This window comes from Nanorana parkeri, unplaced genomic scaffold, assembly GCF_000935625.1.
Source record: "Nanorana parkeri isolate BGI_ZX_2015 unplaced genomic scaffold, ASM93562v1 scaffold1101, whole genome shotgun sequence".
Lineage (NCBI taxonomy): Eukaryota > Metazoa > Chordata > Amphibia > Anura > Dicroglossidae > Nanorana > Nanorana parkeri.
The window spans coordinates 186,837-206,179 of NW_017307369.1; the positions used below are offsets into that span (position 1 = coordinate 186,837).

At 42.5% G+C, this 19,343-nt stretch overlaps 1 protein-coding gene across 2 annotated transcripts in view; it reads left to right on the top strand.

Annotated features, from left to right (window-relative positions):
• COL4A3BP (collagen type IV alpha 3 binding protein) overlaps positions 1 to 19,343 on the top strand; it is a 78,450-nt gene that overhangs the window by 30,277 nt on the left and 28,830 nt on the right. For both annotated transcript variants that reach the window (XM_018567840.1, XM_018567841.1), the window contains exon 3: positions 5,307 to 5,423. In XM_018567840.1, the coding sequence (XP_018423342.1) occupies positions 5,307 to 5,423 (117 nt within the window). The remainder of the gene's footprint in view (positions 1 to 5,306; positions 5,424 to 19,343) is intronic.

Sequence of the window (19,343 nt, forward strand, 5' to 3'; positions counted from 1 at the left end):
TGCTACCTGGCTCCTGGGATTTGTCCAGCCGTGATACTTCCTAGGCAGACGGTGAAATATGTAGACCAGCTTCTTGTCTGATATCCATCTGTTTTAGTATCCTGTGTTTGAGTTGGTGAAATTTTGAACGTCAGTCAGCACTATATAAATGTAAAACGTTTCAGTGGGTGGAAAAATGCTTACATGGCACTGTATCTTTCCAGAAGATCTTCTAGGATTCAGGCGAGTTTACAACAGATGCTTATTATCTTTTAGAAAAGGCTCCATAACCTGAATTCCATTTTGGCTTAGATGAGAGAATAGATTGTAGCACTTCAAGAGATGTAGAAAGTATTTTTGTGAACTTATCAGAAACCCATATATTTGCGAATTGAAGTGACACATACTTGGGCTGATTTTTGCAAAAAGTAAATTATTTTTTCATGTGAACATGATTAGGTATTCAAGGTGAACACCGTTAGGGCTTGTTCACACCAATTGCAGTGTGTTCCAGAGCGGTAGCTGCTGGAACGCACTGCAATTGCTCAAAAACTTCCCCCTTCCTTCTGGGGGCTGTGGCGGTGCATTGAAGTCAATATCACCGCTTCCACGTCCCCCCCACCGCCCGCAGTGCAATCGGACGCAAAACATTGCCTGCGTTCTGTTCTACTGCAAACGCAAAAAAATGCATGCTCTATTTTTTGTGCTTGCAGTGCAACGGCATGCAGGCAATGTTTTGCCATGCATCCGATCGCACTGCGGGCATGGAAGCGGACGCCCCCTCCCGCCCCAAAACACAGGGGCAAGTTTTGTGAGCGATTCAGCAGCTATGACTCTGGAACGCACCGCAATTGGTGCGAACAAGCCCTTTAAAATTTTGAGTGAAGATTTTGAAGTCCTTCAGTTAATCAGCCTCGTATCTAATGAGCCTTCTGTAGACTACAGGCTTATGTTGACACTGTCCATGTCCTCATACATATTAGACCAGGGTGGACAATTTAATATGGAGTCCAGGAGCCAGCATTGGCTACCTAGCTCCTGGGATTTCTCCTGCTCTGTGTTAGACTACATTTCCTTTTCACAGATAAATGTATAAGTTTAGTTGGCATCCGTGTTCCTTTGTAATTCAGGAGGGGGTACAGTTTGTGCAGAATTGTATCCGTCTGCTTGTAGCACTAACTCCTTCTGTATTACTGCCCACGTTCAGATTCAATTTTTATGTAAACGATTGCCAAGGGGAATTTTAACTAAGAGAAGCTGAAGTATAAAGATAATGTTTTCATGTTTGTTTCTCCTGTAAGCGAGGAGGAGATATCCTACATTGTGTAAGCCACTTGGAAGAAAAGCACGGCTATTGTTGTATCGTACCCATGAATGCAAAGCTGTAACTGAAGATGCTAAGCCTTCCATAGCTTGACACCATGCCCTTATTGTGACTTCAAAGGAAGGGCATTGTGCCAGTGTTGTAAACAGAATGCAGTCTTTTGGGCTATTGTAATTCCAGCCCTGGATTGTACCGTGGGTGCAAGTGAAGCTTAAAGGAATGTAGAAATAAAACTCTGCTGGACATTGAACCGAGACTTTTTATTTAGGTTTAAGAAAGTTTGCTTGTTTTACTGAATGGAGTATTCAATTTTCCCAAACTCACCTGGGAAAGTGGCATTACTTTTTAACCCGCTTCCTGTCTTAGGGTGGCTACACTCACTACTCTATCTATGGAGGAGCAATGTAGTCACCCTTGGACCTGGTCATCCTGTGGATAGGGTGGTGTTGGATGCAATAGTAGTGGTGTAGGCAACCTCGACATTCTAGCTGTGGTCAACCTACAAATCCCATCATGTCTCTACCTCTGAAAGACATATCTCTGGCCGTTTAAAGGAAGTTGAAAAATAATAGACTTGCAGGATCACCAGGTGAATTAAAAAGAAAAATCCTGAAAACCTCAGCTACTCCATTTTAGGATCAGTAAGCTGTAATAGATTACATTTTTGTGTTTGTCATGGCGTAGTTTGCATTTAGCAGCTTCTGGTGAACAAATTGGTTTGGTAATTAGAAAAGGAAAAAAAAAAACAAAACCTAAAGTCCAACCTTTTTTGGCCATGGCTCTCTTTCGGGTCACAGGAGGACATTAATGTTCTCCTGTGACCCAAAATGCAGCATATAGCGGGCTATAGCCTGTTGTATGCCGACAGTGCAGAGCTGCGCTCTGGCTGGGAAAGATCCTGACCATAAGGTTGGGAGCCACCCCACTACCTGATTGACAGCTAGCTCTACCTTCTAGAGGCAGAGCCAGCTGTGCCCGACCCCTTCTAGCCCTCCAGATAGAATGACAGTGACTGACAGTTACCACTCGCTTTAGGGAGAAGATGTGGACCTGAGGGATTAGCGGTATGTGATCCCTCAGTTCTCGGAGATCTATAGAATCTACGTGTGACAGCTGCAATGTCGCACATAGGTTCTAACTATGGGGATGAGTGTATTTCATTCTTCCCATAATTCTCCTTGACCTCTTCTGCATATACTATGTTCATTCAGATTTGTTCAATCTTTAGATTTCAAATCTCGCTGACAAATGGCGAGCACTCATTGGTCGCTGTGGTGAGGTGACTGTGCCGACCAATGAGTGCTCCCCATTTTGTGAGTGAGATTTGAAATGGCGAGCACAGGGCTGTGCTGCCGAGTATGGATAGTACACCAGCAGCTGCGGAGCGGAAGGAACATTTGGTTATGGGTAAGAGCAGCACTGGGAAGAGGGGGGGAAAGCAGAATTACACTGTAAGCAGGCCATACACTGGTAGACTTTCGTATGAACATTCATACAAAAAAACCTCCTCCCTCCCACAGCTCTGCCATCTGCAAGGACTATGTGCATCTCCAAGGAATGTCACCTCTACTTTTATAAGTTCCTGGCTTTGCAAAGGATTTACTGCACACAAAGTGGAATCTGTCTGTATCCTTTGTGGCTATTGAGGAAAATATTGAAATGAAAGTTTGTGACCAGAGTTCAGCTTTAATGAGGTCTCATTGCAAATGTGTTTTAGATATTGACTTGCGGTTCACCTTCCTTGTACCTTTCCAGCTGTGTATCCACGCGGTGCACCTGATAATTGCTGTTAGTTTCCTTGTAATTATGCTGTCATTTTATCTCCCATTTCATTGTGACAACAAATGATGCTGTCCCCAAGGAGTGAATGTGTGTCACCTAACACTGCTAGTATGACTAAGTATAGTATAACACGGCTCCAGCAGAGAAGGAACGCCATTGTTGTATAATACTACAGTGGTACATTCTTCCCATGATGAAATCTTCACATACCTTGAATGTCTCTCTGAAGCCCGTTGATTTGGGCTGAATATCAATATTCATAAATGAGGAATAATGACCAGATGCGGCTTCTAGAATAAGGGCTTGTTCACGCCAATTGCGGTGCGTTCCAGAGCGGTAAACTTCCCCCTGCATTCTGGGGCGGGAGGGGGCATGGTGGTGCATTCAGTTTCACTGCAAACGCAAAAAATGCTGCTTGCTCTATTTTGCGTTTTGCAGTGGGACGCAGTGCATGCAATGTTTTGCCATGCATCCGATCGCACTGCGGGGGGAGGGGTTCCGTGGAAGCGGTGCTATTGACTCAAATTCCATGCCAGACTCCTGCCCCAGAATGCAGAGGGTAGTTTTGTGTGATTGCGGTGCATTCCAGCAGCTACTGCTCTGGAACGCACCGCAATTGGTGTGAACAAGCCCTAAACAGGAGTATAATTGTATTAAAGGAGTTGTAAAGTCCCAGCATATCCTCTCCTCTTATATCATCAGCATTGTAATGGGAATACATACTAAAGTCGTTTCTGATAATACAATCAAAGCTTACTTGAAACAATCCCTGTTATGTGTTGGTGCATTGAGGAAATGCATCTTCAACAAGTAAGTTTACAGACTTCTAGATCCATGTAGTTATCAGGAGTAGGATGGAACTTGTATAGTTCATATAATTCCTGTGTAATGTTTAAAGGAGAATCATTGGGAGAATGAATTGCACTCATCCACATAGAGCCGACGTGCGACACTGAAGCTGTCACATCGCTCTATAGATCGAGAACTGAGCGATCACATACTGCTGATCACTAAGTGTCTCGATTCTTCTCCCTGCAGAGAGCGGTGACGGTCAGTCACTCTCCGTCCGTCCCCCCCGCTCTCCAGCGCTGACACAGAGAGGCGGAGCCAGCTGTCAATCAGGCAGCAGGGTGGATCATGACCATCTTGTTAGGATCCGTCCTGGCTGCAGCATGGCTCTGCGCTGTCAGAACATAGTGGGCAATAACCTGCTATATGCTGAGTTTTGGGTCACAGGAAGACATTAGTATATGTTCTCCTGTGACCCTAAAGAGAACCTTTTTGGCCATAGCTCTAAATTCTTGGCCCCACAGAACTGCTAATATCCAACCCATCCATGTCCCCGGGGACCCAAGGAGATCATGGGAAGAGACTTGACCACTTTATTATAGGCCTACAAAAAAAACGATTAAAGATCTATTGTCGTCCTGAGCAGTCATTTTGTTTTCGGGATGGGGTTCCCCATTTCCCTAAATGATTCTGCTCTTGCATATAAAGAAGAACTCCAGGGAAAACTTTTCTTAACGCTTGTAGTGGGGCTACCTGGAGTTCATGAAAAGCGGAACCAATCCAATTTTTAGCAATGCTACCCAGAGCCGTAAGACTTATTAACAGTAACAGCAGCTTTATGTCTATATAAACACTAAACCCTTAGCAGGTAACCTCTGGCAAACCAATCACGGGGAACAAGTCTAATATCTGACATGGATTTTCCAAGTGAACTGTTATTATTTACCCGACACGGAATACAGGTGATAGTACTGGTTTTAGGTGTGTGTGTGTGTGTGTGTACACAATTCTAGATATCTACCTCCTTTCGTTCTCCTGTGGAAGTGAACTTTGTCTCATGAAACGTGTTTTATTATTGTGATAGTTTTCCCATCATGGTACCCCTAAGTAGATCCATGAGTCCGCTTCGTAGTTTACTCTAGCCATAGCATTCAGTGCCCCACCTCCCCAGCAGGAACCAAAGGAGATCACACTTTAAATACAACAGGTTGCTTTTGTTCCTGGGTAGGGGGAACGCTCAAGTAAACCTGTTTCCTTGCCCTGTGTAGATAATGGCAATTCGTTTTTGGGCCATTTTATTTTTGTGCAGAGAAATCCAGCTCGCTACCCCTGTTTTGCAGTTATACTAATATTGGCAAGTTTCTACATACAGCGTCTTCCAGATCCAATGTAAAATGATGATGATAATAATGTAAGTTCATTTTTCTTTCAGCCGCATGAATTTGATGAATGCCGTTTTGATATCAGTGTTAATGACAGTGTCTGGTACCTACGTGCACAAGATCCCGATCACAGACAGCGCTGGACAGACTCCATCGAACAGCACAAGGTAAAACTTGAATTTGTTTAGTGTTTTCGGCTAGAAGTACAGATGAGGAATACGTCATGTGTGCTAGCCTAAAAAAAAAAAATCCTTTTTGTAAACTGAACATGTGACCAGACACCTATAACAAGTACAACGTTTGAGCAGGCAACCTATCGGAAAGCCCTTTAAAGTGTCTATGCAAATACTGACTTTCTGAAAGTCGAACAGAGGCATTTCCCCCTATTATTCATGTGACAATACCCATCTTGCCCACTGATGGTTCATTACTTTGTGAACATTACATTGCCAGGTCAGTGTTTGCCTGAGCTGTTTAGGGTGCTGCAGATCATTCTTTAGTGAGCACCTGTTATGTCAGTGCCTGATTTGTTGCCTTTAGAAGTGTCTGACTATAGGGGTGTTGAAGATATCTGCTGCACACCATATTTAAACAGGAGTGACTGCCACTGATGGCGCCGTGCAAAAAGTCAGATGTGAAGAAGGGTCACCAGCAGTCCAAATACAAAGAAATTGTTTACTGCAAAAATGGCACATAGGTGAAAATTGCCAACGTTTCAGAGCCAAGCAGGGTCCCCTCTTTTTATTGGGGAATTCATAAAATCTGGAGCAGCCAAAATCTGGAGCAGTTGCCCATAGCAACCAATCAGCTTCTCCAATTTGTTCGGTTAAAATTTCAAAATGAAACAGAAGCTGGTTGCCATGGACAACTGCTCCCAGATTCTGTCCGCCCCAGTTTTTCTGAATTCCCCCAACAGTGTCAAGGTCACTGTCTCCTTGAAGGGCCCTTGCGTGGCCCTGAAACGTTGGCAATTTCAACCTATAATTTTTTTTTTTGCAATAAACATTGCATTATTTTAGGGGTGTGCAAATTAACAATTAATTTCTCGATTAATCGTTTATCTTTTTGACCGATGAAAATTTTTTCAAAACTTTTTGCACGAGTGCCAGCCAAGGCATTGGCCTATACACATACAGCACAGCAATGAAGTAATAAAAGAACTAGGATCACACTAATCCAGCACGTTATTATTCTGCGTTGCCCCACTCAAACGGCGGCCATATTGAGTGGGGCATGTGAGATTAATAACGTGCTGGATTAGTGTGATCCTAGTTCATTTTATTACTTCATTGCTGTGCTGTATGTGTATAGGCCAATGTAGCTGGATCTTTATGTGCGTTATAATTAATCAAAATTAATCGATTAAAAAAAATTTAGATTAATCGAACACGAAAATTTTAATCATTACCAGCCCTACATTATTTGCATTAGGAGTGCTGGGGACCCGTCTTCCCAGTTCTGACTATAGGAGTGCTTTCATTCAGAGTTTGAATTCCCGGTGTGAATTTTGTATCTGATGTTGTGCTTTTGTTTTAATGTTGCTGTCACCTTCTCTGCATTTGCATAAAACCTCAATCACACCCAGATAAGTGAGCCAAAAGTGAGATTTCTAATATTTCATAACCCGTGACCAGCAGATCAGGACGTTTGCATTACACAGGCTTAATCAGTTTTCCATTTTCCAAATGCTGAATGAAATTGAAGAATCACTGTCGGCGTGTTCACAGATTTCCTTGTAGTTGACACGCCTGTGAGAAATGTCTGTAATTTGCTGTCCGAATGTCTCCATTAGTATTTAGTATTTCCACAACAGATGAAAGATTTTTAGAAATTATACTTCAGTAAAAAACAACAACTTTCTCTAAAACGGCATCTTCCTCCTGAAGTCCTGTTGTGTTTCATTAAAAATAAATTGAGCCGATTGCTTGGAAATGATTTTGCATGCCGGCCATTCTTGTATCTAATTGATTTTCCTTGGAGAGAGCCATGGCTTCCTTATAATGCCTCCATTCATTTTGTAATTATATTCCTTTTTAAGGCTGTGTATATCCGTGTCAAAGTGCTCTGTTTTGTGCATTGGGTGATGGTGAACGCATTGCCTGCTGATGCTCCACAAAACAGCACTTTGTGTAGCAGGCCTGCAGAGACCATCCTTTGCTCTACCTCTGTTATGCAGTGCCTGATGTGACTTGTAGTTCCACAACAGCTGTAGTGCCAAGGCTGGCTTCCCCTGTTCCTGCAAATTCAAAGGCACATTTATAAGTCAGTGAAAAGTTTATATAAAGGTAAAACACGGCAATTAGGCATGTAAAATACTACTCCTTTTTTTCCCTGTCTTATCTAAATTTTTTGAAGTTGGTAACGGGAACTCTTAAGAGGTTATGGGGTAAGTGTTTTTCCACATAGCTCTCTTTAGGGACACGGGAGGACATGTACTAACCTCCTCCCGTGACCCAAAGCTCAGTATATCGCAGTCTATTGCCCACGATATACTGGGAGCGCCGCAGCTGGGACGGATCCCGACATTACTGCCTGGATCCAGCTGCGTGAGTGACAGTTGGATCTGCCTATCTAGAGGCTATGCCCGCGCCTCCTCAGTTCGCTCCTCCACTCAGTGCTGGGGAGGGGGAATCCCTGCGGGGAGCGGTGACTATCTGGAAGTGAGTGGATCCACGGCATGTTTTCTGCTCACTTCCTGATCAATAGAGCCGACCTGTGACCGCTTCTTTGTCACATGTCTGCTCTAACTATGAGGATGAGTGGAATCACTCACCTCCATAGTTCTCCTTTTAACAGCTCTGCATCCATGACAGAGGTTAACACATCACGTTCTAGTTAATATTTGTTTTGTGGCAAATTTGATGTTAACGGGACACTATACTCAGGCATTAAATCTTAAAATCATCTCTGAATTGGTGCTGACACTGTCCTTCCTTCTGGAGGGGGGCTACTTATGTTCCCCATGGTCCCTGTGTGTGTTTTAAAGTAGCCACTGCTCCAAACTCGCTCCTGTGGTGGTTACAATCTCACGTTTAATTTTGTAATTTGTATTGAGATTGTAGTCCATCGCGGGAGTGAGCATGGAGTGGTGGCTACGTTACAACACACAGGGACCATGGGGAGCAAGTAGCCCCCCTCCAGAAGGTAGGTCAGTGTCCGCACCAATTCAGAAATGATTTGAGGTTCTACAGCCGAGTGATACACAAATATAAGATACATTTTTGTTAATTAAGGGATTTGAATGAATTTTTTAGATTAACTTCTGAGTTTAGTGTCAATTTAACACTGAAGGATTTTTTTTTTTTTTTTTGGGTAATACCAGTTGCCAAGCAGACAAGGGTTCTTCACATGCAGAGATGCAGTGAATGGTCACGCATTGAGTACAAGATGTTGGACAGAACAATCGCTGACTTTCCTCCTGGAAGCCTCTTTATATCATTGTGGACTCTGCTGCTTCCTATTTATGAGCACGGTATAAACTCGTGTATCAAAAGAGCGTTCTTTTGGCTCCTTTCCCAAAGCTTTGCAAACTGGATGAGCCGGATAGTCTGGTGGAGATTAGTGAGAAGAGAATAAACCGGTCTTATTAAAAAATAAATGATTTAGTCTGGTGAGCACAATAGGATTTGTAGGGAAGAAAATATCTGTATATATTGGGGGCACGCGTATGTCTACCGACATGTTCAGTCATAGACTTTTATCCCAATTTACTGGGTCAATGTCTGGATGATTGTTGGCTGTGTTTCCATCTATGGTTAATGTCAAGAAATGTACATTTCTAACCAGATTGTAATGATCCATTTGTGAACGGTGTTCACTGCCAAATATGTTAATGTTTCTAGTGCTCACCAGACCTGTAAGTAAAGTGGACCAGAACTCAAAAAGTGAATATTTTAGTGTGCTGTATAGAACCAGTGGAAATATCAATTGTGCCTAAGCATTGGCTCCTGAAAGTTTCCCATTTAAGTATATGGGACCAAAAACTACATTGCACTGTTTCCAGAGACAGTCGTTTCTCAGGTGTGAACGGATGCCATAGAAATGAACAGGATACCTTGTCTTGGGTGTTTTGTCGCGCTTGGCTTTGAGTGACAAAACGCCTAGGTGTGATCAGGGACTTGCTCTATCCAAAACTAAAAAAGAACAAAGTTTTTTGGCTTCAGTTCTACTTCACTTATTAATAATGTGTTTGCTCATGAGCGCTTCTTGATCATCCGGAGTACATGCAAGTTTCCAAGAGTTCTTCACTCCAATGTAATGAGTTCTATCAGCAAGTGCTACTTCTATCTGGGTGGAATGTGCAGACTGTTATGTAGGATACAGCTCTGTATGCAGAATAATGCCACTTGTAGCTTTGTAAACCTCTCCAGTACTCCAGGGGTTAAGCTGTTGAACGCTCATGTTCTGTTTGATACTTTTCTCCATGTCCCTAATTTGTAGCTTTCAAACACATGAGCAGTATTGATCTGTAATGTGCAGTGTCATTCCTGCAGCACACAGCAGAGAATTCTGTAACAATAAATGTCAGCAATCAATACATTACAGAGCTGCTTGTTGAGATAATGCTCTGCGCAACCAGCTAGAAATGCTATCAAAGTATCATGTGACTCCCTTCCACTAGGCGCCATAGCCATTTGTCAGCGTCTTGGGTGATATGCTGGCTGGGACAGTTCAGTCTGTTGTATTTGAAGGAAAGGAGGTCTCACCCATAGCAACCAGACATTTCATTTCATCTTCTAGGAAACTAGGTTTTTTTTGGGGGTTTTTTTTTAATAGAACTTGTGTTTTGACTAGGTCTAATTTCATGAAAATTGTCCCTGCTTCGCATAACACAATGGGCACATTTCTGAAAGCACCGAGGAAAGGTGCTTGTGCGGTCTGGGTGAATCAACACAAGCCTGAGGTTTCACTTGGCAATTTCATGTTTATTGGTCACCTTTTCGCCAGGCGATGGGGATGGTTGCTGAGTTCCATTTATGTTGCTCGTGTATACAAAGCCTAAAGGCAGAAAACATTACGATTTTTATATTTTTCATTCTTTGCTCAGTAAAGTCTTAGAACAGACACTGTTCCATCACATATCCTAAAATAGACTATTATTCCTCATTTCAGGACTGTGGACATAACTATGCAAATCATTCTTTTATTCCCCAGTGGGCCAACTGTGCATCCAGGATAGTTGTCCTATAGTACAGTGTTAGAGCCATTTATGCTAAACTGCATACCACTGTTAAAAGTGGCTTTTCACTTTTGCAGTCAATTTTGAGAAAACCCCACTATGTTGCTATTTTTTATACAGGTGAAACTCTAATAATTAGAATATATCGTGCAAAGTTCATTTATTTCACTAATGCAACTTAAAAGGTGAAACTAATATATGAGATAGACTCATTACATGCAAAGCAAGATAGTTCAAGCCGTGATTTGTCATAATTGTGATGATTATGGCTTACAGCTCATGAAAACCCCAAGAACCCCAAATCCACAGCCTCAAAAAAGTAGATTGTTACATGCAATCAATAAAACAAGGATTGTACATAGAACAATATCGGACCTCTGAAAAGTACAAGCATGCATATGTACTCAGTACTTGGTTTGGGCCCCTTTTGCAGAACTTACTGCAAGTACTTTTGCACGATATTCTAATCGAGTTACGTGTGTGTGGTATGTATGTATGTATGTGTAATATATATATATATATATATTTATTTAATATTCTGCGTAGCAGGCCTTTGCATAAATAGTATGTGCTGCTAAAAGGAAAACAAATATTTTATGCCAAGTTTTATTACTACTTTAAGAAAAAAACAAGGAAAGGAATTTATTAAAACTGGATCAGGCAAAATCTGAAGCAGTTGTCCATGGCAACCAATCAACCAATCAGCGTCTCGCTCTCTCTCCTTCTCTCTCGCTCGCGCACCGCTGGTAGGAACCAACTGATACCTGTACAACACGGTCACTGGCTGTCTGCCTTTGCAGAAATATGACACACCCTGAATTGCATTGTGTGTGTCCACTTCAAACCCAGACGTGTCTTTCTTTAGATGTAGGGCAAATGACATTGGTTTGCGGTAGTCTGACTGGGGGCATACTATCTTCAGTTTCACTTGAGAACCCGTTCACACATAGGGTGGTGAACTGCGCTGTGCCGTAACCGGCAGGAGAATGAGACGTCCGCCATAGAATGTAAATAGGAGGCTGGGCCCATCGGAACTTGGCGAGTATACTTCTTTGGGGGAGAACAATTGGGTCATCTTAAAGGGGCGAAAAAGAGAAGGACACTTTGTTCACTTATCCTTTAAATCCGGGCTCTTTTTTTGTTTGTATAAGAGTCTTGTGATTTGTGGACGGCGATGATGATGTTCCTGGATTTTGATTGTTCAGTTTACAAATGTGGTCGAGCCAAATTAAGTCTCTAATCTTTTTAATCTGTTTAAATCTGTTACAGACACTAAACTTAATCCCCCGTTAGTCACTTCTGCTGAGACTGCTTGTGTGCAGATCTAGACAGATGGTATGGAGTGGAAATGTTTGGTAGGAATCCTTTGACAGCTACAGTAGGACAGAAGGTTATTGTGCAGGTTAGAAATTGTTAATCGGGGATCTCTTTAATCTTGTTTCTCCTTTACATTAGGCCACCTTAAAATAGCCTCTAGAAACAAAATGATCGTTGCTTAAAGTGTATCTAGGGATGTTCAGATACCAAGTACCATACTCGGTACATGTACAGATACTTTTCCAGCTCCAAGACTAGACTAGAGGAAAACTAGAGGCAGCTGTCATTTTTACCCACTTGCTGACCGGGCTGTTAAACCCCCTTCCTATCCAGGCCATTTTTAGGCGTTCAGTGCTGCGGTTGTTTGACATTTATTCCGTCATGCAACGCTGTACTGAAACCAATTTCATACAATTTTTTGAGTACACATAGAGCTTTCTTTTGGTATTTAATCACCACTGGGCTTTTTATTTTTTTACTATATAACAAAAAGTACCCTTCATTTTGAAGAAAATAAACTGTTTCCCTATAAAATGTTATAAAACCTTGTATTATCACCCCATTTTTTGGGTAAAATATAAAAGACTGGGTCATGTCGGGTAAACGGGCACTAAACATGTCAAGCCGTAAAATTGCCGAAAACGACCACACCCAAAAATTGGCCATAGGCAACGCTTTTATCGCTCATCAGTTTAGCGTTATCACTAATTGTATCCCTAGAATTATTGCTCTCCGATTTTCGCGGCGATATGTAACAAGTGCGACGTAATGGGTGCAATTGTCGTTTTCGCACATAGGCGCACCGTCTCTAGAGATCAGGCGTCTCTAGAGATGCCTGATCACTTGACTATAAACGGCCATCGCTGGCCGTTTACATTTCTAACAGTTTCCCTACACGAGTAGGGGGAAGGACAGGATGTCTTAAGACCCTCCCACTCCTATAAGGCTCCCGTCCAGCCTTTAAGGAATGGCCATGGACGGGAGGTGGTTAAGGAGCATACGGAGCTCCTGGGATTTGTGCATCCCTGTTTTTAATGTACGATTTGTTATATATTAGAGATGCACAGATAGCATTTTTTTTCCAGACCAAGTACTTTGACACCATTGCTGATGCATTTTTCTTTTTTTGTCATGTGACATTTTTTCTAAAACGACAGACTAATCTCTGCAACCCTGGTAGTTCTCGTGAAAATGCCAAGTATCGGCACTGGTGTCTGAACATCCCTACTTTTATCCAAATTACATTCCTTAAAAACACCACTGGGAATATGCTTGCCTTTCTGGCATGAACTGCTTTGCTGCTCCTGGCAACTGCAAGTATGTGGTTGTTTGGAATGCTGACAGGGTCATTTTAAAGCTGAACTTTGGGCAGAAGGCTATATATGCAAATTAAGTCCATATGAGAGCTGTTTTACATGCCTAGAATTTGTATTTGTCTATCCAGTCCTGGGATTTGCACAGCCAAATGGATGATACCACTTAAAGTCCATCTCTGGGCAAAAATTAACCAGCTTAGCTCCCAACCCTTTCATCTATTCTGCACATTTATTACCCTCTGAAGCATGTTTCCTCATTGTCTACTGTCCAGATCTCTCACCGATGCCATTTCCGAGTGCAAGAGACCAGCAATTCAACACTGCCCTTATGACCCCTCTTATTAGATGCGGGCCTTCCCTTGTAAAAATTGCCATATATTACTTTGGAAAAAATGTACCTGTAAGTAACAAGGTTAGAGCCTATACTTGCTCTATGCCTTGTCTACCTCCCTCGATAATGCCTCCATCCTCCTTTTTTGGAATTCAGCTTTAAGAGGCACTGCCAACGTGCCCCCATGCAGGGCACAGTGAGTGTCCCTGGTAAGGGCTTCCCCTGAACCCCTATATTTACCTTGTATGCACTCCCTCACACCTCCTTAATCCTCCCAACAGCCCAGAATATAAACACTACTATACAGACCGGATCTAAAGGACATTCATTCAAGTTAATGATCAGGTGACAGCCGCTGTATGTAAATGCCAGCACACCGCATGTGTCCAAGGATACTGACATCTGCTGTCACCTGATCATTAAGTTGAATGGGTGACAGCTGCCACTTGTAAACGCCAGATTAGGGATTCCTGCTGCAGGAAAATGAAAGTTCCTGACGCAGAAATCTCTAATTGCACCTAAACTTGGATATGAATGGGGCCTTATTGTGAGTGTGTTGGTGTCTGTAATACCATACCGCATATAGTTAAATTTTATTTTGAAGTATGAAATTTGCAAGCGGCCCCCATGAAGAAATAAAATTGAGTGGCCCCCGAGTGAGTTGAGTTTGAGACCCCTGCCCTAGAGCATTGCGGTGTGATGTCATGTGACACAACACGCTGCAATGAAATAAAGTCCTGCATGTTGTATTCGGTCTATGGACTAGGACTTTGCTGAGCAACACTTCCCAGTGCAGCCCCACACATCCCGTGTGCACGGACCCTTACACGTTGCTAGGCCTGAATTATCTCCAATACAAACTCCAGAAACAAGGGAATTTTTTTTCTGATTGCTCCTCGAACACACGTCTGCATCCTGAGGAAATCCACTCTTGTGCTCGCTAACCTTTAGTGTGAGGGAACCCCCAAGCAAGTGAATCGGCAACATTCCTGGTGTAATAATCAGATCTTTCCAGTTGTCCCACTTCTAATGTGACCAGGGAAGGACAGAAGTGAAGCAATCAGTTGCTCTAATCCTGTACTTGCATGGACATGAGCTCTGAGGTTTGTGTTGTGTACATAGTGACAGGGTTTACCTTCCTGTTAGTCATATTTGCAGTGTGACTTTGAGATGGCAGGGATTGCTCATTGTACACATGATTTAGTGGTTTTCAATCCGGATCAACAACTATAGGTTTTTCTGCTAGAAGACTACACGGCTGACGATCATCCCTCATCACGGCTGGGCAGTTGTATTGTTCATATTCATCCAGGATCCATGTACATGGAGATTAGTGTTGTCACTGTTGATGTGACGTTGCTTCAACATACTCTTAAGTGTGTGTGTGTGTCCCGAAATGTTTTTCCCCATTCTGTAATCTTTGTTTTTTTATATATATTTAAAAAATATATATTTTATTGTTGACTTCCATTGTGCCACTTAATTTACTAAGACATATAACTACTTCCCCCTCTTTCATATCATAGCCTTTTCTGGCCATGTCCGATTACTGTCTGTGTTGGCCCAGCTCCTCTTCCTCTCTCTTTTTATTTCCTGATGCTGTGCTAGACAGCAGATCTGTGTAAGTATGTATACTTCTCGGTTTCCTCTTTTAAAATTGTGTCTGAAGTGCAGCATCAAGAATGAAATAATTGTATTCTTATTATAATATTTCTCTCCCCTCGTGCAGTAGTTTGAGCTTTAGTAGCGTGTTCTTTACCTGTGCAGTTTCACGTTTTATGCAAGATGTAGTAAAAAAAAAAATAACTCCATTTGATAGAATACTCTGCATGGATTGATCTGTGAAGGATCATTTTGTCCAGGTTGTAGTAGTAGTCGCAGAACATGTCCAGTGAATGATGGACTACCCCAGGCCGTACCATGCATACTAGGGATGCATTGAGATTTCTGCAAAATGCTGAAAGTGCCATCTTTCAACCGTAATAGCGGCGCATCCCTGCTTTCTCTCACCACTGGGCGCTGCTCTGTGTCCCAGCAGGGAGGAGAGAAACTGTCACAGGAGGCAGAGTGGTGCGGGAGGAGTGCTGTGAGCGGCCGGCGTCAGGAGCAAGCTTGGAAAGGTGGCAGTAAAAAACAAAGTGTGGTGTGCAATATAGTGAAATGAAAAGTGTAAAATTATAGAGCAATCAATACAGAATGGCATCGGCTAGAGGACTACAAATCCCAGCAATAACACATTCTACAGCGCAATGCAGAATACAACAAATCCCAGCAATAGTACATTATAGCTGGCGGTATTCTGCATTGCGCTGTACAATGTACTATTCCTGGGTTTAGTAGTCCTCTATAGTTGGTGGTATTCGACATTGCACCACTCTATAATGTATTGCTGGGATTTGTTGTACTCCTCTATAGCTGGTGGTATTCCGCATTGCGCTGTATAGAGGACTACAAATCCCGGCAATAATACATTATACAGTGCAATGCAGAATACCACCAGCTATATAGGAATACAACAAATCCCAGCAATACATTATACATAGTGTATAATGTTTTACTGGGGTTTGTAGTCCTCTGTATAATATACAGCACAATGTACCATCAGCTATAGAGGAATACAAATCCCAGCAATACATTATACAGCACCATGTGTGGGTCCCTGTGCCGATCGTGGATGCGGGCGGGTCTGGCAGCGGCGAGCGTGAGGTGGGGAGGGTGTGTGGAGCCGTGAACAGGGCCAACCAATTGGAAGCCGATTAATCGATGATTAAAAAAGTTGACAACTTTTTCAATATTCGATTTGTCGATTAGTTGTTGCAGCCCTAGACTACTAGTGTTTCCCCAAGATGGATCCTTTTCCTCTACAGAATGCACAGATGGATACGGGTCCTTCAGGCACCAGCTCTGCTCAGGTAGGTGAATACTTCCACGTATTCCCTCCCTGTAGTTCTGACTGTAGCTATTTCCTCCACCTGGGGCTCCTTGGTGTTGGGCTTAGGGGGTTGAGGGGGCACTATGGCTTGTTTGGTATGAGGTTAGCAGAAAGTTAACTCTGCTTATTCTGTGTTGCAGGTTTCTAAGGGCAAGGCAGTCCCTAAAAAGGAAGTGTGCACTTTGCTCCTTAAAGCTGGGGTCTGATTGGAAGAAGCCACTCTGTCAAAAATGCATTGAAGGAGTGTGCAGGGAAGAATCTGCATCAGCATGCGGTGGCTTGTTGTCCACTGTTGGGAAGAGTTGGTTTCTACTTTTTCCTCTTTTAGATCCCCGATAGCAGATTTGAGACCACCAGCAACACAGGTTTTGGTGCCGGGATCTCTGGCTCAGACTTTATTTTTTCCAGAACTTTTAATTTTTGGCAAGCTTTAGTATCTAAATATTATACGGAGGAAACAGAGTTTGATTTTCCATAACATCAATATTAACAGCTGTGATTGGTGCTCATGCATTGATGGTGTGTTCATATTAGAGCTTGTGTGATCAACAAATTGTCAGGCAGTCGTATCAGACTTTAGAAATGAGTGTTTGTTTTTGCATGTACTGGATGTAATACCAATGTTCACCTTGTAATGAATGTTGGAATTTATTTACTCGCCATCATATTAATGTACCTGGCTCGTATTTGCTCAGCTTGGGAAGTGTTACCTTTGGTCTTTGCCCAATAGTAACCTTCAGTACCTGTGACTTCTTACTTGCTGGCACCATCTAGTGGCTGGTTGTGTGTGGTGCAGGATATTACTGTGTGTTAAATGGATGCATACATTATTAATCTGCTTTTAATTGAGTTGCTCTGCAGGTTTATATAAGGTCCTGGATTCTTTCCGCTGGCTCAACATCATAGATGTCAAATATGTTCTGATTTTGTATGATAGCTACAGTCTTGATTTAGATCGCTCTGCCATTTTCACATTGATTTCTAAGTATTTGTTTTCTGTTCCCTCGCTTGAAAGTTGTTGGTTGTTCTTCTAAATTGTATCTAAACCTAAAATGGAAAAAAGATGTTTTTATTTTTTGCCGCTTTTTGCCCATTTTAGTTTTTTTCCCCTTTGCAGTCTTTTTGTTACTACGTACCAGTTAATCCTGCCAGTTTGAGCAGAACTTCCTGACTTTTAATGTAAGTCTGTGCAGGAGCAGCATTGCCTTCCTAGGATGCCTTCTACCTCTGCTGCCTACAAGTGTGTGTGCCGTTTCAAAGCGTGCCTGCTTGTACAGCTGATTCCTGCAGGATGCATTTCAGGACTGCCCACCGACAGCAAGGGAGCGTTGAACCTGTAGTCAAGTGCAAGCTGACCATGTCTCCATCTATTTCACTGGTCCACTTTTACAGGCATTTTTGTTCTAAAAGTTTATACTTTAACACTGTAAATGAAAAATAAAGTTTGCCATTATTGATTTCCTCCTGAAAATGGTTGCCTGGGTGTCTCTGGCATCAGTGCTTTGAGTCTGACCCTGAACAGGTAGGCAAGAAGTGGCAGTAAACTCCTAATAAGTGACTAACACTTTTGTTATGTCTTATAACCAGGCACCTAGAATTTTCAGAATGAGTGCTCAGCCAATACCAATATATCTTTTAGCTCAAGTCTACTAAAGTCTAATTCCATCTAGGGGGAAATAAATGATTAGATCCACCGGGGGCTGCTGAACTCGCCACCTCTCTGGTTCTGTCCTGTGCGGACTCCTCTGCTCACCAATCCAGCACGGGTACTCTTGCATAAAATGATACCGGGCATCACCACTTCCTATGGTACCAGGTAGTCAAGGCTCTGCCCCTGTTCTGGATACTGCAGAGAGCAGCGCCATATAATTAATGGAGTTGCTGTCTGCTGCATTTAGGATCCGCACATTGCCAAAGGAAGAAGGTGAAGAGGACTTTGCAGTGAATGGGTCAAAGACTGCTTTAAAAAAAGGTAAGTATGAAGACAGGGGAAGGCATTTGAGTCTGGAGTTGTGCTTTAAGTTTGGACATGAATATCATGTATTGGTACAAGGAAGGTTCTGTATACTGGGATTTGGTTGGAAGGCATTGGTTTAAATATGAATAATCTGATGTCTTTTGTTATAACTGTGGTATGTGGTAAGTACCAAGCACTCCCATGCTCCTCAGAAAATGAAAGGTTTACAAATTGTGTAGAGTAAAATGTATTCCAGAAGTCGGTCAGTTTCTGGCCATTGTGTGAATTATTCATGTTTGTAAATCCGATGTCCTAAACGGCATTTTCTATGGCCGCTTCATCCTAAGAGCTACCCCGAGTATTCCATTATTCAGTTGTTTCACATTGTGGAAACCCTTTTTCATGGAAGGAATTTGTTTTACAATCGTGGGTTTAGTTGTTTCCTGCCTCTCAGGTAATGCAAGTAAAACAGAGCTGAGGCTGCCATCGCTGGCACCTCTTCTGAAAATACCAGTGGCCTGGCCTTCTCTAGCTTTAGTCTTTAGAAATCATTGACCCTAAACAAGCAAATAATTCAGCAATGTCTGAGTGAAATCCGAATACCTGACCTGTATGCTGGTTCTAAGTGGCTTAGGAAGTTTTGAAGCCAATGGAATCCACATGAAAGCCAGGGAACTGGTATTTTCAGCAATAGGAGTCTGCAGTGGCACCTGTGCCAGCTGATGCAGCATACAATCTCTACTACTTGGCCTTGTGTATGAAAACTAGAGGGAAGGATATTGGATATGTTACCCACTTTACTGATTTTGATTTCATCTTCTGGACAGTACTAGATAAAGACCATCTGAGATATAATGATTGTCTGGTGGCTAAATCTCCAGTAATTTGTCCAGCTTTTTTTTTTGTGACGGTCATTGTATGAACAAAATGAACTGTTGCTATGGATGTTGGCAGTATTTCCCTCTGCATGTGTGTTTAAAGGAACTTCAGTGTTGGGCAGGGCAATGGTGTAGACTTGTCAGTCGGGTCCATCTGCTATGCCTGGCTTCCCCAGA